Below are 24,373 nucleotides of genomic sequence, written 5' to 3'. Positions count from 1 at the left end.
CTGTCTTAACTGAAACCACAGGTCCATTCCTTTAAGTAATTTATTTATTTAATGAAGATAGACAATAATTTAAAATATTGTTATTGTTATAATGATATGGTATCTTGGGCTGCACTTTTTATTAACAAACTAATTTTGACACCCTCAAAATATGACTTTTCACACCAGGATTTTCTCTACGGCACACTTTTATTCCAAACAACTGCCCACTATGACATCCACAAGTCTTATGGAAAGCATCTGTTGGTATTTTCATAATCTTATGCATTTGCATGTCCAGACAGCACATCTTGACAACACACTGAGCACAACAAAGTGCTACCACAGTTCCACAGGCAACAGTATCACAGTGCTTTTTTCCACTACCAGTGTACCCAAAGGCTAACTATCCTTGGGCAGGCATAGCTTTATGTATAGTAGGCAAAAAAATATGAGCTTCCAGGACATTTTATTTTTAAATGGTCAAAGAGAGAGCACAAGGCTCCTAGTCTTTCAGTTCTGTGCCCATTGTAACTACTGAATTTGTGTCTTAACAATGCAAACATCTTCACAGACACAAACACCTTCACAGCCTTATGTGCCACTAAAATGATGGAGCTAGAATTTCCCAGGCTTGTGAAATGTGAAACTATGTGTCAACATTTTAGAAACTGAATTTTATTTCAGAATAAAAAAAGATAGTGTTAACATTTAGTGAGAAGAAAATTACCTCCAAAACTGCTGAATATTTAAATCTGGCATTTTTTATCTGCCTAGTCTATAATACGTATGTTTCCTAAATAAGAAGAATTATCATTATAAAAAGCATGAATTGAAAAATTTTCCTCAGAGGGCAACATTTAATACTGAATTTCTCATCTTAAACACAGGTATAGAACTCGTGCCTGTCAGATATTGTAGCACAGTGAGCTACATGAATGACCTGAAATGGATATTAATAAATTATTTCTCTTATAATATTAAGCTTTTAAATAAGACGACATCCCATTCTAAAAGTTGTGTTACACATTTAGCAAAATCAACAGTAGCAAAATAAGCATCTGAGTCTTAAAGCCTATGGTACAGAGAAGATTAGACTAGGTAAAAGATTATTAAGATTCAACATAGTGTAGAAGCACAAAAATATGTTGCTACTCAAGTTTATTGCAGTGATTCTCTAATCAAACAACTTTCTTTCTCTCTCTTTTCCCCACATCCTATAATGCAAGAGTCTGGCACTTGGAGATAGCATCTCCCTCTACTGCTGTCTGGGAGGCCCGAGACCAAATTTTCTTGCCTTTTTTTCTGTCCAAGGCTCCCAAATTTGCCTCATCTCTTCTGCAGAACCATCTCCTTGCTCTGCTCTCAGCAGCTGCCTGGCAATGTGCCCCAGGGTACATTCCCACTCTCAGAAGGACCCCCTTCTGAAATGAAGCTTGCCAAAATAGGACAGATAGCTTATTGAGTTTTCTCCCAGGGAACTCAACTAGTTTAATGGGAATGATTGGTGAAGTCTACTGGTTAATTACAATAGTATTAGGATAAATTCTGCTTAATGGAGACACTCACAGCAAGCAGCAAGTAACTAAATTATTGTTAAAAACCTTTCAAAATGACCAGTGATAGTTTTAAACAAATGTTAAGGTTCTGCTGTTTTGATAAACAGGTGTCAAAATGAACTATAAGTACATGTAGTCTCAAAAAAGGGCTATAGTTAAGGAAATGAGGTTAAAAAACATGAGCAATTTTCTGTAAAAATCCCCTGTTGATATTCTGGAAATAACCAAATAATAAATGAAGGACAAAAAAGGAAGAATGAATCCTGTCTTATTTGTAAGTCCTTTAAATATTTAATAACTTAAAATGAAGGCTATGGTATGGTGTGCAGTACCAATGCCAGTGTACTAACAGCATTTAGACAGAAGAGAAGGATTAAGGTTCTCCTACACTGTACCATGTTGCTTCATCCCCTTTCTGAGATCTGGAAACTACTGCTGTAAGTTGAAACTAAAATGCTTTTGGATATTTCCAAAACAGGGTGTTTATTCAGATCCTTACGACATCTCGCTGTCATATTATTTGCATGGTTTAACTGTATGTAAATGTAAATGAAAGAGCAAAAATAACTTCTATTAAAAAAAAAAAAAAAAGCATCTAAACTACAATTGCACACAGAAGTTTTAAGAATGCTTCTTTGGTTATTGCATTCTCCAAGACTGCATGTCTGAATAAATGGGAGAACACTTGGTAAAAGGTGAAGTAATGTGAGGTGATGTGTTCTGCAAGATCATTGTGGATGGCCACATGGACATCTTGGCATATCTCAATATTTTTTAAATTACTTCAGCTTGTAGAAAGCCCTTGAGGTGTGCCAGAGGGGGTTTACACTAGATATGAGGAAAAATGTCTTCACTTTGGCAGGCACTGGAACAGGCTGCCCAGAGAAGTGGTGGAATCACATCTCCAAGGAGTTCAAAAGACATTTGAATGTATTACATGGGGACATTACTCAGTGGTGAACACAGTGGTGCTGGATTAACAGCTGGACTTTGATGATCTTAGAAGTGTTTTCCAACCTTAATGATTGTTATGGTTGTAAGCAGCCCATCCCAACACATGCTCAACTCATCAGCACGTAGCTGTTGGATGGCATCATGTGCAGTCCTAAGCGCTGTAACAATAAAGTTTCCTCACGTTTGAGATGGAAGTGATCTTAAATTAGTTCAAAACATGAAGAGACTGACAGTAACAGTAGTAAAAATAAGAAAGAAATGCTTTTGTAGTCACTTGAAATACTTAAAGGTATAAAAATATAACAAAGATGAGAATCAAGGCTCATTACTCAGTAGTGGTAGCTAAATATAAAAACATCTCTGTGCTATTAAAAGCCAAATTCACTATTTGAAGTTGAATATCTAAAGATAAAATCTACCTTATCGCTTTCCATGTTTGATTAAGAGAAAAAGAAACTGAAGACGAAGTGAGGCTACAGCCTGACTATGGACAGACTACTGCCTCTCTGTAGCCATGCAGTACCTCCAACAAAAGTCCCCAGAAAACCCTCATGCTGCAACTCTGAAGATTAAAAGTCACTGTCTACTACAGACCTGAGGTTTCTGACCCGAAGTGACCAGCCACAGATTAGTGAGTGAATAACTTTACTGCATTTTGAACCTTGGCTCCTCAGCCCCTCACATGCGACCCGGTCATGAGTGTATCCAGAGATGCTTCTTTGGTGCTGAGCCTCCCAGATCCCATTTAAGGGTCCCTGCTGTGTCCCACCACTTGCCTGGCCCACCCCTGCACATTCTCCTCCTGTGGATTCTCTTCACAGCCACATTGAATCCTCTTTTCCTTATCAGGCTCATACAGGCCTGCCCCGCATGCTCTTCCCTGCAACAAGGAGACGAGAACGGAAAGCTGAATACAGCTGATCATTGTTTTGCTTCTCAAAACCCTGCCATGGGCACAGATTAACACCAAAAACTAGATGGCAGCAGCCAAGGGAAAAGGCTTCTTGGAATGCCTCCACACTACTGCCGGAGCGACCACTGTTCGACAACCACTGTGGGCTACGTGGTTCAGGGCTGCTTTTGTTTCCATCGGCCTCATTCCCATCAAGCTGTCCCCTCAAACAGGGAAAATATTTACAGCTGAAAAAAGCAAGTGAACAGCTTTTTCTTAACTAGGTTGCTAGTGCCTTGAATTTAGATCTGCTTACACCCAGCAGCTCCTCTTTCAGTGGTCTCTATGTCCAGACTAGAGAGGTCTTCTGCTCTTTTCACCTGCATAGTCTTATCAGACTTGGCATTTCTGCAAACCTATATTTCTTGTTAGACATGAATCACAAACTAGGAGTCTGATGCATCAAAATGTATTTCTATCTATTCGTGGGTATCCATGAACTACTGAGTTTTCTGTGATTAAGCAAGACACAGATTTGGAGCCTTCAAGATCAAGTTGTGTTGTCTTCCATTCTACAGCTGAGTTCTCACCAGCTGTAGACAGCTCGTAGTATTGTTCAGACTCCTCACAGGTCTGTTTGTCTAAACAGTGAGATTATATTACATCTCAAGAAGAATCTGGAAACATGTAGCTATGTTCATTTTCTAGGCTTCAAAGATATTCCTATGCATTTCATTTTCTGGGGACTACCCAACTATTACGGAACAGTGGATGGAAAGTGAAAGTAATGGAAGGAAATGGAAGGCAGTAAACTCCACACCCAGTTGTGCTGACAGATACAAATTATGCAGCCGAGAGCAGAGGAATTTCAGTAGTTTGGCAAAATTACAGGAAATTTAAAAGTATCTAAATAGGAGGACTATCACTTTAAATATAACAGAAGTATCTAAATAGGTATCTAAAAATATTTAAGAATTATGTAAGAAGTTCTTAATGTCAAACCGAAATAAAATTTAAATGCCTAGACAAATTTTAAGATCTGAGTCTCACTTGCTAAAAACAATGTCTTAAGATTTTATGCTGGCTGCATGCAAATTGTTTCATCAACAGTAATGGTAATAACAGCATACATTATTTCATAATGTAATTGTATGTAATTCACGACTCTTGGCTAAACTATATGAGAAAAATTAAGAACTTTATTAGTCATTAAGCTCTTTCAAGTCTACTTTTAGTTTGAGTATTCTTCAGTCCTGGCATGGATCTTGCTCTACTGTATTTCCCAACAGTGCTGCAACACTGTTGATGATATCAACACCTGCTACTCCTATTGCAATTGCAAACACCATTAATATAACTTTTGTTCAAGGTACCTAATCTTACACTACTCTGAGATGTGTACTGCTAACATATCTCAAGACAGAAACTTGAAAGATCTAAAATGTAATTGACATCTGGCACAGTGACTCAATTAAATACTGTGCTGAATTAATTATCTGGCTCCGTCTCATGAGCCAACAGCACCAAGACCGTATTCAGCAATGCAGCACTGCTGGAAACAAGAAGCACTTCACCAGGGTATCACATGTACAGGCTGCATTCAGTGCAGAGTGCAAGGGAAATAGGTAAGCTCTGACTGTTACAGCTTGAATGCATCCTGTGAGGCACTGTCTATTGCAAACTCTAAACAGTACAGTCAGGTAAGATACTTGTAGTCAGACACAAACATATTTCCCAATAAAGACAGCAGCTGCAAAAAATATAGTATTTACTTGCCTGGGCTCCCTGAATTTTTCCTTCCTTTCCTCTCTATACAAAAAAATCCACATTAAAACTCTTTTCCAAAAATGAGGTGTTTATAGCAGTGCAATGTTCGAGGTTCTCATTCAGAAAAGAAATAAACCTGTTTTCAGCTGCTCATGTGAAAGTTTGATGGAATTCTAAGGATGTGAGGCTCTACCCAAATCAGATTCCCAAAACAGATATAAATAACCTAAGTAAAGAATTTCAACTCTCCTGATGAACAAGAGAGAACATGTACAATAGTGAGATAAGTAATCAAATGTGTCAAAAACAAAAACAAAAACAAAAAACCACAAGAAAAAAAAAAAACCAACTGAATAATTTCAAGGGAAAAAAAAATATAAAAAAACCCCATGTTGATGCTTAAGTTTTGTTGCTTTAACAGCAAATTAAAGTTGCATCAAAAGGTTTGTATTTCTTCACACAGCATTTTAAAGTAACAAATGTAGGATTACAGGAAGCATCTGATATTTGGGAAAAAGAAAAAAAAATATTTAGACAATAACTCAGGTTGGAAGAGATTTTTGGAGGTCATCCAGTCCAAAGTCCTGCTCAAAGCAGGCCAAGCTTCAAAGTCAGATGCAACTTCAAAGTTAAATTAGATTGCTCAAGATGATACCAAATTCTGACTTTTTCAAGGGATGGAGCTGCTCAGGGGACAAAACAAGATTTCTGAGGGCTAAAATTCTGTTAACAGGAACTTTTTCAGATTTCCAAATGTATTTTAATTTGTAGGCAAAACAAACGGAAATCTTTCAAGTGTTAGTAAAAATGGACTTTACGATTTTTAATTTGACAATAAAAAAGTATCTTTTCAGTTTAGTGAGAAAAAAGTCCAGAAGATTTTCATCACACATCTCTGTGAACTACACTGAGAAAACTGTTCTATCCCATTACAGTCAAAAAATTAAGTCAGTTCTGCACACTGCTCAATTACCAGTTCATTAAAAGCCAACTATCTTAGCTAAATGTTTTTGATATAGAAAAAGTGGTATAGAAATTTGCCCAAATTACAAAAACCAATAACAGACCTTAAAACATTCCTGTGCTATTGAGGGAGAAGTGAGGTCTTGCTAGGCTTTTGGTTATTCTACAACTCCACAACTCCATTAAAAAAAAAAAAAAAAAAAAAAAAAAAAAAAAAAGGTATACAATATGATTGTATGATTGGCTGTTGACATGTTGCAAATTCATCCTAAGAATATCTAATAAATATTAATTTTGTAGAGAAGAGACAATCAATATCCCATATTTGAACATTATCTTCATATTGTCTATACACCTGATGAAGCGGTACAAGTGGACAAAAGCTAACTAGCATTTCTCTACAGTATGGATTCTGAACAGACTTTGAGCTACAACAGGTTTGTGTTATATGAAAGCTGTTGAAATTAGTTATACTGGGATTTAGAAAATTATTTGAATTACAAGTGGATGCCACATATGACCTTTTATGAAAAACATTTTGAGAATGATGACAGGCCAATGATAAAATAGATGAAGAATTAAAATTACATGAAAGGAGAAAATGAGACAAGTTCAAATTTTCCAGTTTTTCCTTTCTAAGAAATAAGGTGCTGTGACTCTGTAGTACCTCAGAAAATCTATTCTTTATTCAGTTGCCTGAATGAGAAATCTGATCTGTATTGGGAATACTGAACTCTTGGAAACTTAGACGAAGTCTCCACACCACTTTCTGTAACTTTTTTTTGCACCGTTTGATTAATAAATTATGCTAAAGAGTACAAAATACTAAGATTTTAAACATTACTATGCACTATATCTATACTATACTATGTACTCAGAATAATGCTTCACTCAAATTTTAATATGCATGTTTACAGAAAGTAACACACATCCTATCCAGCTACCCTTAGAAAGAGAACTCCATTATTTAGGCATAGGTTCTCCAGGGAGGAGTTGAAGACAATCCATTTCCCCCCTTTTTTTCTCCCCTGTGCACATAACCCCTCTCACACCATCATCATACATCAGCAACTCAGTGCTCCTCACTCTCCTCAGGTCCTCCAAAGGCAGGAGGATACCCAGTGCTGATGAACAGTGGGAAACTCAGTTTCTCCATTTGCAGCAGAGATATGTGCGCCTCAAATGCTTGTAATCCCCTCCTGTGAAACCATCCCACACATCTTTATGCTAAATACATTCAATGAAAGGTCTGTAACAGCAAACAGTGATCCAGCTGCAGATAATGGTTCTTCAGAAATATCCCACAGGGCAATGCATGTCCCAAGACTGTTTAAACCCTTCTAGAGATATTAGTTGTTTCCTTCCTGATATTTTCAGAAAATTAATCTGAACTATACACAAATAATATTGAAGCTCAGACTTAAAACCAACACAAACAAAGATGAAATGAAGACCTAGAAATGACATGATTTTCAGTGCACTCAAGTGAGATCAGCAAAGCATAACTTTTAAGTAAAATGGTCCACATACTTTCTGCAATCCGAATAAAAAATGAGGGTAATTGAGAATACGTGACAGGTGTCTTTTGATGCTTTTCAAAAAATGTGAATTTGATGGAAGATTTTACTATGTTCAATTACATTAAGGCAAAGTTAATTAATTTTATCCTAAAATAATGTAGTTATTTATTTTTGCTATCTTTCTTTAATATAAATTAAGTATTCAGCAATTAATACAATGAAAAATCCAAAAAGCCACCAAAAATATCAGATATTACTACTGAAACACAACACTTTGGTTCAGCAAACAAGGAAGTGACATTTCCCTTCAGTAAAAGAACAAGTTAAACACTATTAACCTGTGCTCCAAATAACTTCATGTGGATGGTTGCCATAAGATGAACAAACTGGAAAAGAGCCAAATACCACTGTCCGTTAGAGCTAACAATGCCTGTTTTCAAACACTCCGTCTGAGGAGCAATCCAGCCTATTCCCTGAAGAATGACACACAGTGTAACAAAACAAAGCCTCCTGGAGCATCTACATACCAAGGTGTTATTATTCAGATCCATCTTCCCAGTGAAAGGCCCCCATGTTGTTCCAACCGGAAGCTGCTGCCGGCTCTGAATCTTGCGCTCCCCGTCTTTCTGGACCACCTCCAACTCTCCTGCAAACAAAGGAAACAAGCAGTGTTGAGAGGACTTTCACTCATGCCTTGACAACAACCACCTCTGCCTTTGTGTTGGTTTTATACACGCAATGTTCTGAGGACTAATATAATGAGAATAAATTATGCTTGTCTGAAAAACAACTGATCTTGTCATCCTGCAAAAGAAAAACAAACCTTTTTCCCTTATAATTATATTCAAATTCGGTTCAGAAAGTCCCATTCCTTTCTTGCATCTTTTCACACACATTAGAGTTTGAAAGCAATTTTATTCAGAATAGCATTCCATAAGAGCTCTTAAGAAGTGCTGAGGGGGGGGGCGGAAATGACAGCTGAAAAGAGAGAGTCCAGCAGCAGCCACACCTGGTGCATTAACCTCCTTGATGCACTTTGCTGCACAAGAACACATTTTGAAGCATGTAGCAAGTAAAAATTTGAGAAACACAGCATACAGCCATAAAAAATTCACACCTCCAAGATACTACTAAAAGCATTTACTGCAATTACAAAAAGGATTTTGAACTGAGTAAGATTCTACAGGCAGTAACATTTCAGAATTAAACAAAAATTAATTTTAATTGTTAGCTTAATGTTACAGGACAAAATAAGTAAAAGCAACGGGGAAGCCGTATAATGATTTTTTTTTTTTTTAGTGCATAATGATTTTTAGTGCCTGATATACATATATATATATATATTTAATAAATTTTATTTTTGAAAGCAAAGACTTAAAAATTAACACTTAAAAGAGAAATTTTTGCTTTAGCTCACTTTAACTTTTCTGGATTTTCCAGTAAAGAGAAAGAATAATATAATTGTTCATTCTCAGGGAGGGAAAAATAAAATTCACCACCTTTCCCACTTCATATTTTTTCACTTTATTTCAAGACTAAAAAATAGTCTGGACAGCTCTCCTTTAAAAGCAGTCTCTTCACTAAGACTATTTTTTATGAACAAATGTTTCATTTAAAAATACAGCAACAGTTATATTTATATACACAATTTCTGACAGTATTTTCTAAATAAATTCTTGTTTCAGACTTTCACTGGGATACGATGGAACAAGGACAGACTGATCTGTCCTCTTCCTGTTAGATGTTTGACTGCTTTTTTCCATTCTCTTGCACTTCCCAGCTTTGCTCTTCCTGAAGGTAGGCAAATACACTATTGCTCTCAGGAGCAGCAGAGCTCACCTCAACTTTGCTGAAGCCACGATTTTTCATGATCTGTTTTCCATGACTGCTAAAGCCCCTTGTCCCCTCCCTTTCCATACCAAACATGCAACAGTGAGTCCTGTCTTTTGCATCAGCATGTCTCAACAACTCCACCCCAAATAAGGATAGTGCTTTTCCACAAACAGAGCAAAGTCCAACTGTGCAAGGAGTCAATTCCTCCCAGATTTAGAACTGGTGTTTGTTGTGAAATGAACCTTGGGCTGAAGGAAGTGAGTAACTCCTCCTGGCTCACAGGCAGCCTCCACAGACTTCCCCAAGTTAACATTCCCCTGGATGCCTGGATTTACATTGCAGTCAGGCTGCAAAGCTTTTCCTTGTCCACACGGGTAATCTTGACCATCTTCCAAAGAGAAGAGTTGGCTCCAGCTTCCATTTTCAAGCACAGAAATCTAGATTTCACCTCTGAGCGTTGCAGATTACAAAACCATTCTACGTAAAAGTGTGCATCAGATCCTTCCTGCAAACTGGAACAAATCTAGGAAATAGAGCTGTATCGGTTTACAAAAGCTTCTCCCTATGTGGGTGAGTCCTCATCATGACAGTGCTATGACATTTTAAAGGCAGTATGTGAGCAGGAAAGCTTATGGATTAATTATATCTAATTTACACATGTGACATATATGCATCCAAACAGCAAAAAAAACCCAACAAAACCCAAACAGCCACAAAAGCATTTTTTTCCTTCTCACAGTCACATTGTTGCAAATTGTATTAGCTTTAAAAATCTCTTTATATGTTAATTATGGAAGAGAGAAATTGCAAAGTAACATGTTTATCACTTAGCCATACTGCGGCATTTTCTCTCTGTGTAGAGATGAAAACTACAGCATTTGCTTGCTTTTACACACTAAAAAACAGCCATGTCTATGGACATGTCACATTTAACTGATACCAGAGGAATCATGAGAATCTTTGAAAACCCTTTTAAAAAATAATTCAGCCTCCCTTTCTGCCACTGACATTTTTCATTTGAAAAGGGTTCAGACACAGTCAAACAGTGACTCCTTATCTGTACCTGTGGATTTACAAGCAGGCCTGTCTTTTAATGGATTAAGAACGACAAACTTAGGGCAGATCAACCAGTGATATCCAAAAAGCTACCAAAGTTTTAAGGTACATATCATTACACATTATATATTTTAAATAAAATTAATGACATGAATCTTATACCTGATAAATAGTTCAGATCTGAGGCAAGCATAAGAACAAGCATTTTTTTTTTCCAAATATAATTTTTCCCTTCTGTTGATAATTAAATAAGTTACTATGGTTAGAGAATCTCTGATTCTCTTTTGTTACAGTTCCAAACTGTAGTTCAGGCAATATTCAATATATATGAATACTTTGAAATGTACTGCCTATGGGGTAACATCATGCTGAATTTTAATGAAACTGCTGTGTTTCCCCACTCACTTTCAACATCATGAAAAAGGACTAGATTGCTGACAGGGTAACGAAGTGTTTTGCTTAAAACCTTTCTGCTTCTCTTCATCACAGTTCTCCAAAAAAGATACTTTTCTCTCTTGTCACCATGACCAGCAGCCATTTTAATGCTATGGGTGACTATCAGAGTTGGAAGGACAATCTACTTGCATTTTTTGGCAAAACAAGACAATCTGGTTATCCTTATACAAGGTCTAGCACATTACAATTTAGTCCTTGGTGAAGATCTCTTTTCATCTGAAAATCTTTGATTGTTTTAGAGGAAAAAAATTAACACTACCTGCGACTTTTCTGCATTTATTTAGAACATTTTTGTTCTGAATTTCCTATTTGGTAAGTGGTACCACAGTTGCAGCACACGGGCTCAGTCTCCCACATAATGTAACTGGGGCTGTCCCCTGCTACTGCTGACTTCCCACAGGGATGCTGGTTTAAATGCCATACCTGTGGCCCTAAGTGATGTGTGACTCCAAGGGTGTTTGCTGAAAAATGAGAACCTCACCCTGTGGCTCTTAATTAAATGCGTGAAAAATGTGTCAACAACACAAGATTTTCCCCTTCAGCCTCAGAGGAAGTTCAGATGTAAATCTGAAGTGCTCTCTACAGCTACCATCCCCTGTACAACTGCTCAGAATCTTCACAGATTACATCAGGAGAAGGAAGAGGATCTGAGACTTTATTGCTGTATCACCAGTCACAGTAAGAAGTTTATAGACTCAGCTGGTACTGACTCTTCAAACATACTCGTCCATGGAAATTCCAACATGTGGGGAGGAAAGGAAAAGAAAGGATGAAAAACTGCTGCAGTTTCCTCTAATCCATGCTCAAACCCATAGAAAGCAGAAAATTCTGTGCCAAACACTGCTAGGCTTTTCAAGTCATCAGCAATTGCAATAGACCATCTCAGTACTGAATAGAATGTTCCTTGAAATAACATAACAGCAAATTATAATAGAACTCCTTCCTAACACTGGAATAAAATATGTGATATACTCATAATTTCCATGCAAGGTAGAGAAGCAGTTTTACTCTCTTCATCCTAGACTTGTCAGCTCTCCAACTGAAAAGGAGAGCAAGAAGTATAAAAGAAGCAGCACTAAGAAATATAACTAGAGAGGAAGTGATGCTCTGCTTTTAGTTTTTGTGAGTAAGGTAAAAAAATTACTTAAGAGACATTTAGTGATATATACTAGCCCCTTCCTTGCAATGGAGCAAGTGTTTTTTGTTGGCTTTTTTTTCCTCAGTTTGTTCTTCAGGAACACACTTATTTCTAGCTTGCTGAGTAAGTTTATACAAAATATTTGAGACACATAGTATGGGCTAATCAATTTTGGTAAAAGATAATGCTGTTAGTGCTGTGGGCTGTTTCTCTTATCTTGTTGATGTAGCATACTTTTAAAGTCTGTGATTACTCAAAGACTTATGATAGCTGCACTGTAAAAGAAGCCTCAAGTCATGACTCACTAGTACAGCTATAAAACATCCCATGGCTTTTAAGATACTAGGCCACCTTGGTGGATAGAAAACCAGAACGAAACGACTCAATTTAGGATTCTTTTTATACATGCATATATTGTTTCAGGCATGTCACACAGGGCTTTCATTAAACAGGAGATAGAGAGGTCAGTTTAGCTTTGTGTCCTTTCACAGCACAGTCACGATAATTTAAAAAAACTCTCCACAAAACACAGAGTACACAGGAATCCAACAAGAGCTTTTGGCCCTTAACAGGATTTGACCACAGTCTGACTACTAGAAAAATTCAACTACATACAGTATTTCTGAAACAAAATAATACTGGCTTTCATCCATCTACCTACATTCTGGAGTAAGAAAAAAAGGAGTATATATCTGAAGGTGAATGATGAACAGCTTTTGTGAGACATAAGGAGAACTACATTCAGAAATAACTGTATCCAGATTCATACACATTTAACACTTCTAAGCAAGTCACTAATAGCTTTGGGCAGTAGTTGTTTTTAGGTTTTTTTTTTTTAATTGAAAGTAGCTTTCTATGTGGAGTTGGTTCAAAACAATGAGTAAGCTCTTCCTCTGCTATAATTACAGATTGGTTATTTGACATCATGGGGCTCTACCAATTTCCACAAGCAAATGGCTCCTTCTTTGCATATTTCCACTCCACAACCACCTGGCTCTCTAATGAGTGTTTTTGCATGGCAGAGAAATTGTGCATGTTGTAGTTTCAAACAAGGACTGCTCTGAAGTCAGAGCAAGCTAGTTAAGCAAACTCTCAAAACTTCCTAAGTGCTGTCCAGAATCTGCCTGCCACCCTATATGCACAGGAAGAATCTGCAATTAATATTTGGCTGGTGATTGCTTCCATTATAACAAACTAATGTGTGTACATCTGCACACAGCAATTCACTGATAGTGGAGAACTATCCCATTTCCACTTCTGTGATTCTTAATAAGGTAGCTCCAATATTTAGTGTTCATACATTTCTTTGGCAGACATAAACTGTGTTATTGAGATACTTCCTGTAAATTCTCCTCCCTCAATTTTCAAGTCTCTGAGACATAACACACACTAAACTACAGTTTTGAACATAAACTTGAAATATGACATTCTCTATTCAAGTACTCCAGTCAAACCCTGATAAATCAGGCTGGCCATGCAGTGATCTTATCCCTTCTGACTCTTTAATAAATCGAACCTTGTAAGTTCACGCTGTTGGAAGTTGTCACTAAATGAAATTGTGACCTTATCCGATGCGTGAACTTATCCTGCTGACAACTACATTTATTGTACGGATAAGCATAAGGGAAAAAAAGAGGCTTTCGATAATTGTGATCTTACCCATATGCAACTCTAACAGATGGGATCTTTTTGATGTTCCATTTAATGATTTGTCTATGATGAGCCTCTACTCAGAATAAAAATAAATGTTCTTCATAGGTAAGTGGGAACTGGTAAGCAGTATGAAAAGTGCACAAAGAGGAGTGGCTGACAGCAGAGAGTCAAAAGCTATTAGCTTAACACAAAGAGCTTTGAATTAGCTGGTAATTGCACTGGGAAAGATAACATAATGGAAATGGTAAAAAAGTAACATTCCCTTTCCACAGGGCTCATTCAATAGTCCAAAACCCTGAAAAAACTGTGACTCTGAGGCAGTAACCCAAAATATGCTATGCTATGGCACTTCATGATGAAGGAACGAACGAATGAATGAATGAATGAACAAATCCTCTTCTAGCACTGACTAGATGCTTCCCTCTGCTATTGTGGAAGAATGTTGGGTAACAGACAATTCACAGAATCATAGAATAGCTTTTTGGAATAGGGTTGGAAGGGACCCTTAAAGGTAATCTAGTCCTACCTTCCTTCACCAAGCAGGGGCATCTTCAGTTAGGTGATTCAGAGCCCTGTTCAACGTGACCTTAAATGTTTCTAGGCATGGGACATCTACCACCTCTCTTGGCAACCTGTTCCAGTGTTTCACCACCTTAAATTTAAAAATCCCTGAAAACGGCAAAGCATCTCCCATTACTGTGTTTGTCAGGGATTTAGTACATCCTGTTACCTAACCCTCACAGTGGTCAATACTGTGAGGGTTTGGTACCCACAGAACCCATTCTGCAATCAGTGCACTGACTCCAGACAAGAAGACCTGGGAGGTGTCAGGGTACAGTCTGATTTGCAGCACTACAAGCCTACTGGGGGGTACAAAAACTGTAATTGTCTTACTAGAAAGACACATACATACGAGACAAATTCACACCGAGTACAAGCAGTAATAGACTAAATTACAGTCACTATTTGAAAGAAATTTTATCATTTGCTTTGCTATGAAAACGGCATTCTCAGGGCTCTTAGCAGAACCAGAGGTTATTTAGGTTGTCCACAAGCAAAAGCAAAACTTAATTTTGCTTCCCAAAAGATGGAGCAGGACAGTGTTAGGACACGAAAGATGGAAGGAGGAACAGATTTGGGACTGAAAACTGAGAAAACAGCTCTGGATTGGAATCACCCTGGAGGGAGGGTTGCTATTCTGCTGCCACTGAGGTGGTGGAGGGCTTCTGAACATAGCAGCCTTTTTTCTTTTCTGAAGTTACTGCCACCCACCAGCAACTCCTTCCCCCATATAACTCCTTCCTGTATACATCCCACTTAAAGAATAGAGTTAACCAAACTTCTTAGCCATGAGAGAAGGAAACACAAGAACAGGCCACAGGTACTTATGGCTCTAACCTACTGATCTCCTTTGCCTTTGCTTAGAAGCAGGTCTAGATAACACAGACCATGCAGGAGAACCTGCCACAAGCTGCTTCATGCCTAACTCAGCTGCCTAACGTTGCCACATCTTGACAATGCTACCACAGGGCAGCTGTGCACTCTAGGTGAAGATGACAAATGAAAGGGCTTCTCTGTTTTCTATAACAAAAAAACCTTGCTGCTCCCTACCTTTCTTTAGAGCCCTGAAAGTCACAAGCAGAGTTTCTTTATCTCTTCTACCTGCTGCTAGTACTGTAAATGGCAGAGTGCAGGTGCTATTCTTATCTGCAACAGCACTGTCCTACATCAGGCAATAAAGGAAGGAGGGAATATTGTGAAAGTGAGGATAGGGAAAGCCTAGCCAAAGATTTTCAGAGAAAAAGAGACCACAGAGGATGGGGGGAGGAAGGAGAGGGGGTAGAAATAAATTTAAGAAACAAAGCAAGAGGGAGGAAGTCTACGGACACAGTCACTTGAAGACACAAGTTGGGTCTGATCAGACCACAAAGACAGCACCTGGAAAAAGAGGATCATAAGATATTCAATAAAATTGGGATGCAGAAAACTTGCCAGAGTGAGAAAGAAATATCTATCTCCAAACACAAGAGAGGTGCATGAATTTCCATTTAGAATCAGAATGCAAACACTGCTATTCTTTTTTAGCCAAGTCATCTGTGTTATTACAGTGCTTAATTTTTAAGCTAAACCAGTAAAATAAAATATACCTATTCTAAAATCTCATTGCTCAGCTGAATCCTGGCTAAACTGAAGTGTGTCTACACTGCACCCAGGGATGTGAATTCACATGACACTTGGTCAAACCCATTCTCTACATCCAAGTAGCCAGATCACCATGTGCGCCATAACACTTTTTTGAGAAAAAGTTTCATTACTGGTTATTTAGTTTACACCAGGCTCCAGCTATGCCCACAACACTAACTGGTTGATTTAACCTAGGGTTATAGGTACAAAAACTACTGCAGATTTACCACTGAAATGCAGAGCTGACTTCATTGATGCAAAGTGCACTGTCTTACAGAACAACCATAGTTTTCAGAGATTATAGTTTCAAAAGAAGTGACTGATACTTTCAATTCTAAAATTCTCTAGAATGCATTTAGATGCATTTGAGATTTTTAGTGCTCTATTTGTATTCAGTTACTTACACAATTGAAATACAAAAGAAAAAAAGTTGCCTTCTTATAGTACCTCACACTCCTGTAAACTACAGTATTTAGTAGGAATATAGGATCACATCCCAGATTAGAAAAAACACAGACCTATGGTGGTGAACACAATCTGCACCAATTTGAAACAACAATGCAACTTCTAGATTTGGGGGGGAACTGGAAGGGAGTGCAATTAACTGAATAAATGTTAATAGTACATAAATTGAGTAGCTACTAAAGAAATGAAAATGGCAAAAAATAATACTTTTTTTCATATTTGTCATCAAAATAATTTTTAAGGTTTAAGATGAACTAAAAGTACTGCTTTTTTCCCTGGAAGTCAGAAAGGAGGTTACTAAAATTTGATTTGCTTTTTAGATTTTTAGACAGCTCTATAAGACTATTCCTTTATTTGGACTGCTTCACTGAACTTACAGAAAAATGCTCAAATAAAAAAAAAAAAAAAAAAAAAGGAGAGAGAAGTAGAAGAAAAATATATTTATTCAAGATATGCTAACAATGCCAAAGGTTTGTTCACTTGCTTCAGTGTTCCACAGTGTTCAGTCAAGTTCCACATAATATAGCAAATACTGTGTTTGTATCAGCATCTAGTCTACAGACAGATGCAAAACAAACCCAGCCATCACGGCAAAATCCTGATCCTGACATGAAATAAGAATAAAAGATCTCTAGTTTTAAGTCTACTAACACCAAGGAGAATTAACCCCTCTAACTCCACATCTCATAAAAGAGGAAAAGATTACTTTTGTTTTTCTCAATAGTTTTCCATCTTCACATAGTTCAAGAGGTTTGTGTCTGCCTCCACATGTGGAGATAAACCTGGAGTAGAAGTACTTGCAAAAATACAGAAAAAAAAAAAAAATCCCCAAAGACAACCAGTGTGACTAAAGAGCCCTCCCTGCCGTTCTCTGTGAGAGGAATACTGTAAACCGCATTCTCACATGGACAGTCCACAGCACTAGCAATGGTGCAATAGTGGCAAACATGACTCCCAATTACACCACAACACTGCACAGACCCCGTAGGCTGAGCAGGTTCCCAATCCCAGCTACTTGTAGCATGCACAGCTTTGCTCCCTTTCTCTCCATCACAAATACACGATACTGAAATGCCAGACTTGGCAAGAGCAGGCTGACAATATTACTGAAGAAGGTTTTCTTGATAAGATCATCATCTGTTTCTGGATACTCCTGGGTATGCTCCCTTCCTCAGCAGAGGAACAGTTGTCCCTGATAAATGTCCCTTTGTGTGCAGATTCTCCCCGATATATGCAAAAACATTTCAGTTCTGAGACTGTCTGCTTTCTCTTTGCTTCATATAGCTGAAATACACTTAGAGGTTTATGAAGCACTGTATGTAAAACAATAGAAAGTGGGCACAACTGAAAATACAGCTTACATAACTCAGATTGAAGTTTTTTCTGAAATAGACGCTATTCTGCATAGGAGAAAATAAAACATTTCACCATTACTACAATAATTTTCCCTAGGAATTTTTGGAATCTTTTTAGCTGGAAGATGCTCACTTTTTTTTTTATATATATATATATATATATTTTTTTTTTTTTTTTTTGGGGGGGGGGGTTTTGGGTTTTTTTGGGGGGTTTTTTTGGGGTTTTTTTTGTTTTTCTTTCTCCAGTGTTATTTACACAAGTATAGATGATATTTATATAAAAATAAACCAAAGACATTTGCATTATCCAATATTGTTGGGATTTCTTTCTGACTTGGACAAAATGAAAAATATCAATGCAGCCTGTGTTGCCAGTGAATGCAAAAAGCTAACAAAGTTAACTTAGCATGAAGACTGATATATTAATATTTATGTAATGAAATATATTACATGAGCAAAAATGTTTTGAAAAGTATTCTTTTTAACTCTAAAAGCAAAGCAATGAGATCATCTGTGACCATATCTGCGGTGTCTTCTCAGTTTACAGTACTTATGCTTAGAGCTAGAGGATCTATTTTCATCTCTCATTTGTGTAACAGCAGATAAGTTATTTGCTTTATATCAGATATGCATATCCAGAGCTATGAACCCAATAGCTAGCTAAAAGTATGTGAGCCAAACTGTCCAAATGTCTTGCAAAAGAAGCAGATGCTTTAAAATTATTTTCCTATTTCCTTTCAATGTTTCCAACAAAATTCTGAGAGCATAAAGAAAAAGACAAAAACCTCGATAAAGACTCAAATTTATCAGTATTTAGTGTAACCATCCAAAAGATCTAGTTATTGTTGAGATTAGGAAAGTGAGAGGAGACAGGGACAAAGAGAGATTGAATGCTATGCTCCACTGCATGCATGCAGTATATAGTCACATCCATTATAAATACAATTTATATGAAAAGCAACATTATTATAAATAGATATAAATGTAGTGTAACTATAATGTACAATATCAAGATTCAAATTAATAATTCCTTTGCACTTGCTGAGGAAGGCCATGCATAACAGACACATGGCTCTGCACTGCTCCAGCACTCATGAGTTATGTGCTTATCTACATCTCCTATGATCAAGTACCAGCAGTGACCAGCACAGCTTTTTAACAAGGTGCCAGACAGGAACTGCCTGCTGGGTTTGGACATGGACCAGAGTACCCTTCAGTGCCTGAGCCTGGACTATCACACTGCTCTCACATGCACCTACATCTTAGCATAGCCTAGACTTTGAAGCCGATATAAAGAGTGATGCTCACTTATACAGCAGACTTGTAACTTTGAGTGAAATAAACCCTTGAACAGAGATTGAGCACAAGTCCTGTGCACTGCCTAAATCCTACTCTGAGGCTTACATAAGACTTAAGTAGAATACTGGTCTTGTGGCAGCCTTCTGTACAGGAATGATCTTGACCTTCATATGAGTAAGTCTCAGCGACATCATGTGTGTAAAGCATATCCCAAACTGCTTTGCCTTACCACTCTCCCTTTTACAAGTGCAGTCTTTGAACACCTCACTGCTGCCTGGACAGATGCAGTGACTGGGGAGCCTGGGGAAGATCCCTGGCTGGCACAGGTTCTGTGGCAGTAGGACGCAGACAGACTGTCCTTCTCCTGAAGAATGACCTCTTGAGACTGACTCTTCACAGCTTAGACTTTACCTCTGTAAACCATGACTGAGAACAAGTTCACGTACTTTATGGCCTTACTAGAAACTTCAGCCTAAATTGGAAACTTGGGGTCTCAGAGAAGTCAGTGCTAGTGACAGGAGTCCTAACTTTCCCTGACAGTTGCAATCACTGCTTCTGGAAACACAATACTTAAAATAAACTCATTACTTTGAAGAAGTAGGAAAGTATTTCTGGGAAAGCATAGTCATGAAACAGGCAGTGTCAACAGTGATCTAAAGAATTATAATTCAAATTATATCTGGGCTACAGAATTATTTTGTCGTTGAACCCTTAAAACCATCCCTATATTACGATGTTTTAAAAATACTAATGTCAATTTTTAACAGCTTCTTATTATTCTGAAATGGTGACTTACTGTAAGAATATAAGAAGCATAGCCTATTATTAAATACATAGAGTTAAAAAGGATAAGTACGTATGAAAATATCATATTGAAAAAGATGCAGTTTGGAATCTTTATTCCACTGATAATAAAATCAGCACTTTACAAAATCATATGTAATAGCATAAAAATTCCCCTAAAAATATCAGCTTCTCCTTACCTCCCCATTAAAAAATCATATGCATCAATGCAAAGAGAAAATTTCTATTTTAACTGTGACGATTCCTTTGATGTACATAAATACTTTTCAACTTAACAATTCTATTTTGATAGGCCCAGACAATTTGCTGTAAAAGGTATCTTGGAGAAAGACAGTTTGATTCTACCAATTTTTCCCCCATATGTTTTCATCTCAATTAATAAGGACACACAATGAATTAGCTTAAAAGGAATATAATACCTAGACAATAAAAAATCCCACTTTTACATAAGCAGTGTTGCAGTTAGTGGTTTAAAACCTCAAGCCTTTCAGCATCAGAAAAAGCTGAGCTTCCTTGCAGGAGCTGGGACCACTCTTTTTTATATGCCAGTACCTGTCCATAAAAGCCAGCTTCCTACCCATCTCCTGTCCCCTGGACACTGCTTCCTTCCAAGCTGAACTGCCACTTGCCCTCCCCCTTTGTCATACCCAAGCTCCCAGTCACTACCTCCAACAATGTCCCGAAGCAAATGTCAGGAAAGAAATGAGCAGTAAGGCACATATGCTCTCCCTCACACACTGATTTATAACTTTCTGTCTTCCCCCTATTGATCACAGATCATCTGCCAGTCAAGCCTAAACTGAAACTAGAAAAATTCAAGTTACAGCAGAAGCATTAAGGTCATAAGGAAATAAAAGGAAACACCATGTTTGTAAACCTCATACTGACTTAAAGAGAATAAACATGAAAGTATTGGGAGGAAATAGTACTATACCTGGAGGAAAATTGCATACTATGCTCTATACAAGTTTTACATTTTTTCACATTTTTTGTAAACATTTATAGTTATGTTAGAATTCTAAATCAATAAGATAATTTCATCCAAAAAAAATTTTTTTATGGCTAGGTTGTAACATTAGCACCTTAACCTACCCGTATGTGAGAATATATGTATAAATAAACCCACACAGCTTTAAAGGACTTCTAATGAGCCAAATATAGTCATGATATGTTTTGGTACTTTCTATATGCTTATGCTGTCTTCTCCTCTTGACAACCAATAAAAAATACTGGAAATTACTTTCTTAAATGAGAGACAGATATTCAAAAGCCAGTGCCGAAGAAACTCCTATAAACAAGTAGCTCAAGCCTTTGCGAGTACTTTCTCATGCATATCATAATAACAGTTCCAAGAAACTATCAAATAAAGAAGAGGCACAGACTTTCAGAGAAGGCCAGTCTTGCAGCAAACATTTTAGTTATAATCTTTGAAAGATCTGGCCTTGGTAAATTGGATCTAAGCCTACCTCCTATGGGACATCCAATATCACTCCTAATCTCTCTGTAACTGTGGAAGTAATAATAATTCCTTTCTCCCACCTTTTATTGACCTGTCTTTTTGAATAGTAGGCAATCCAGAGTGAGAATTGCAACTGTGTTTGCATATGTAGACATACATATAAAAAATGTAAAACAGATACAATGATATACATGATAGATAGATAGATAGATAGATAGACAGACAGATATTTATTTATCAAAAAAGTATAGTATCTAGGACAAAAGGATCTGTGTCAGTAGAAACCAACGGTTTCTACATGATACTTTAATCCGCACAGCAAAAAAAAATGTATCTTGGAGTTCTGAAAGGAATGTCCTTTTCAAATATTCTGCATCTTTTTTGTCTCTGGCAAGTAGGCTTGCAAGTGGGGGTTGATTATGTTTCTGATACATATTCTGTATCATCTTTTGGAGCCGTGAAACAAAGCTCAGACCCTGTAATCCCTGAGTAACAGGAAAAGACAATCAGAGAGAAAGTGGTTTCAAATATAGTACTTGATGTTTGAGGTCTTTGCTTTAATTTGATTTTGGAATTTATTTAAATTCAAACATTGCATGCTTTCACTCTTGAAATTATTACAATCAACAAAAAATGAGGTAAGTGAGTGATGCTGTTTTACACCACAAGGACATAGACTCTGAACTTCAAAAGGCTAAAAATTACTCCTTAATTTTTGGGATGTGTCTCCCTTATATATATTTTACATAGACCAATCTGATTGGTGACAAAAAGACAAACCTCTTCAATCACACTGGTCACACAAGAGGGACATCAAGAAGAAGTCCCTCCTAGGAAAAAGAGTGAAAAACAAAGTTACAACTACAAAAACATGTCCTTGTTTACAGAAAATTCCCTGGGAAAAGAATTTCAGAAAAGCAAAATATCTGAGGTACAAAACCAGGGCTACAGGTGAGAAAATATTTATTTATATATTGCTTTTAATCGCTTAGATACACTCGAAAAATAGCAAACCCTTTGAAATGCTGAGTTCAGTTGTTCAAAAATATTATAGGTTACACAAGAAAGCAAATCATTCACTCGCTTTTTACCTGCTTACCAAAGTACACAGAGAATACCTTTTCTAATCCATTGTCATATTCCTAGAAATATTTACACCAATTAAAATAATTTCAATTTGAGTGGCAGCTGACTCTTTAGTGCCATTCCAGGAAAAATGTATCATCTGTTTTTACATTCTTGGATTCAAAGATTTTCATAATCATGCATCATTCTTTGACTTTTTTCACAAACACCCATTTAAGCAACTCCTGACAACTAAACACTACCACTACCAATAAAATTGCTGTTCCTTCTTGTCATGCATAAATGAAATGACTGCAAGTAAGAAGCTTGAGGTTTGTCAGTCCTTTCCAGTGGCTGTTTACATTTTGCACTTTCATAGAGTACTTAGAAGAACAAAATAATTCTGTTTGAAAGCTACAACACAGAGCACACAACTACCATATCAACAGTACAGTTCAGTATCCAGAAAGCTTTAAGTATTCTAAGGGAGAAACAGAGGCATCACATCTCACCTGTCCTACACCACGAGAGCTTGGTATAAATAGTGTAGAATTTAAAAGCACTACACAATAAAGATACCAGTGTCTGACAAAACCATTATTTCACTGAGAGGTATGATACTTCCCTCCGGAAGGCAATAAAAAGTAAATTCTACACTGCACTGTACATAAAGAACAGTTAAAATGAAAAATTTGTTGTATGACAACCCATGTTGTTAACAATATAGGCAGATCAAGATAAGTGGGTGGATTTGGATCATCATCAGAAGACACAAGGCCATATTTGCCAGTCTATTCTGTCATGTTTCTTGAATTCATGATCCTAGGAGTGCAATAACTTTTTATGACATGATGGAGAAGTTACATTTTATACATGCTCCAAATACCCAGGCAAGATAAATGAATTAAACTCAGCAACCATATTGTATTTTTTAAATGTTACTGGGCAATATAGCATATGGATAATCCTGAAGTCTAAAGCACATAAATCATCATAAAATAGCAATGAAAAGCACACTGTGATTGCCAGATGACTTACATCAAATTAATCCCTACCTTTATAAACCAAAACAGTAGGAAAATATGAGAAATATAAGAAAATGATGGTAAAGAGATTATTTGTTAAGTCAATTGGGAGCACAGCACTAAAATCACATACAATATTCCTGGAACTGATGATAGATTTAAAATCCTATCCTCTTCCTAAAATGGCTCATCCCATTCAGAAGGGTTATACCATTTTAGAAGCAATGATTATTTACATTTCTCATCAAAATTCCTACTCACAAAACAAGTAGATTAAAAAAAAATTGCAAAGAATAATTTTTAGACAAAAAATAGAGTGAAGTTGCTATAAGATGCCTCAGTTTAAAAAAAACCAACTTTTATTATTTGACCAATTATTAATTTCTTTGATGCAATTGCATTTATCTTTAGTCACTGAAAATGTATACAATATTGTACATCCAAACCTATGCTTTAACAATATGCTAATTATACAGTTCAGATGATCTGGAAAGAAATCCATTTTGCACTGATGATATAAGGGAGTGACAGTACAATTTACATTAAGAAATGTTTTCTCATTTTTCTCAAAAATTGGTTTGCACTCAGCCGGAGAAATCTAAATTCGACCAACAGGCATCCCTCCCTGCTTCTCCATGGTTACAAAATAACATGACAATCTGAATGACGGAAAAGATGCACCTAAGAATGGGTTACAAAAACTCCTCTGGACACCAGTACACAGGCAATGAATGTTTTCTTTTGTAATCTGATTAAACAGACCATTATTGTATAGAACAATGCTGCAATGCTATTAGCAGACAATTCTCAGTGACTTTGCTTCAAACATTTTGAATCAGGTCTCCCAAATTGTCTAAATTATCTCCCAGGGCACTTGGGCAGTCCACATTCCAGATATGGGAAGAATTCTAACTGGAGAGGGAACATAAAGATTCCCTCTTTGCCTA

General features: G+C 36.9%; 1 protein-coding gene across 2 annotated transcripts in view; it reads right to left on the bottom strand.

The window, feature by feature from the left end:
• ZFPM2 (zinc finger protein, FOG family member 2) overlaps positions 1-24,373 on the bottom strand; it is a 308,739-nt gene that overhangs the window by 152,205 nt on the left and 132,161 nt on the right. Inside the window, exons 1-2 of one of the 2 annotated variants that reach the window (XM_083855435.1) lie at positions 9,474-9,550; positions 8,162-8,280 (exon numbers count right to left, since the gene is read on the bottom strand). In XM_083855435.1, the coding sequence (XP_083711561.1) occupies positions 8,162-8,185 (24 nt within the window). In that variant the 5' untranslated portion in view covers positions 8,186-8,280; positions 9,474-9,550. Of the gene's footprint in view, positions 1-8,161; positions 8,281-9,473; positions 9,551-24,373 lie in introns of those variants that run through there. The other variant, XM_083855434.1, reaches the window with a different exon arrangement.

The sequence above is a fragment of the Zosterops lateralis genome (assembly GCF_965231275.1).
Source record: "Zosterops lateralis genome assembly, chromosome: 1".
Classification (NCBI taxonomy): domain Eukaryota; kingdom Metazoa; phylum Chordata; class Aves; order Passeriformes; family Zosteropidae; genus Zosterops; species Zosterops lateralis.
Note: the sequence above shows the minus strand (reverse complement) of the source record. Positions and strands in the feature narration are given on the sequence as shown.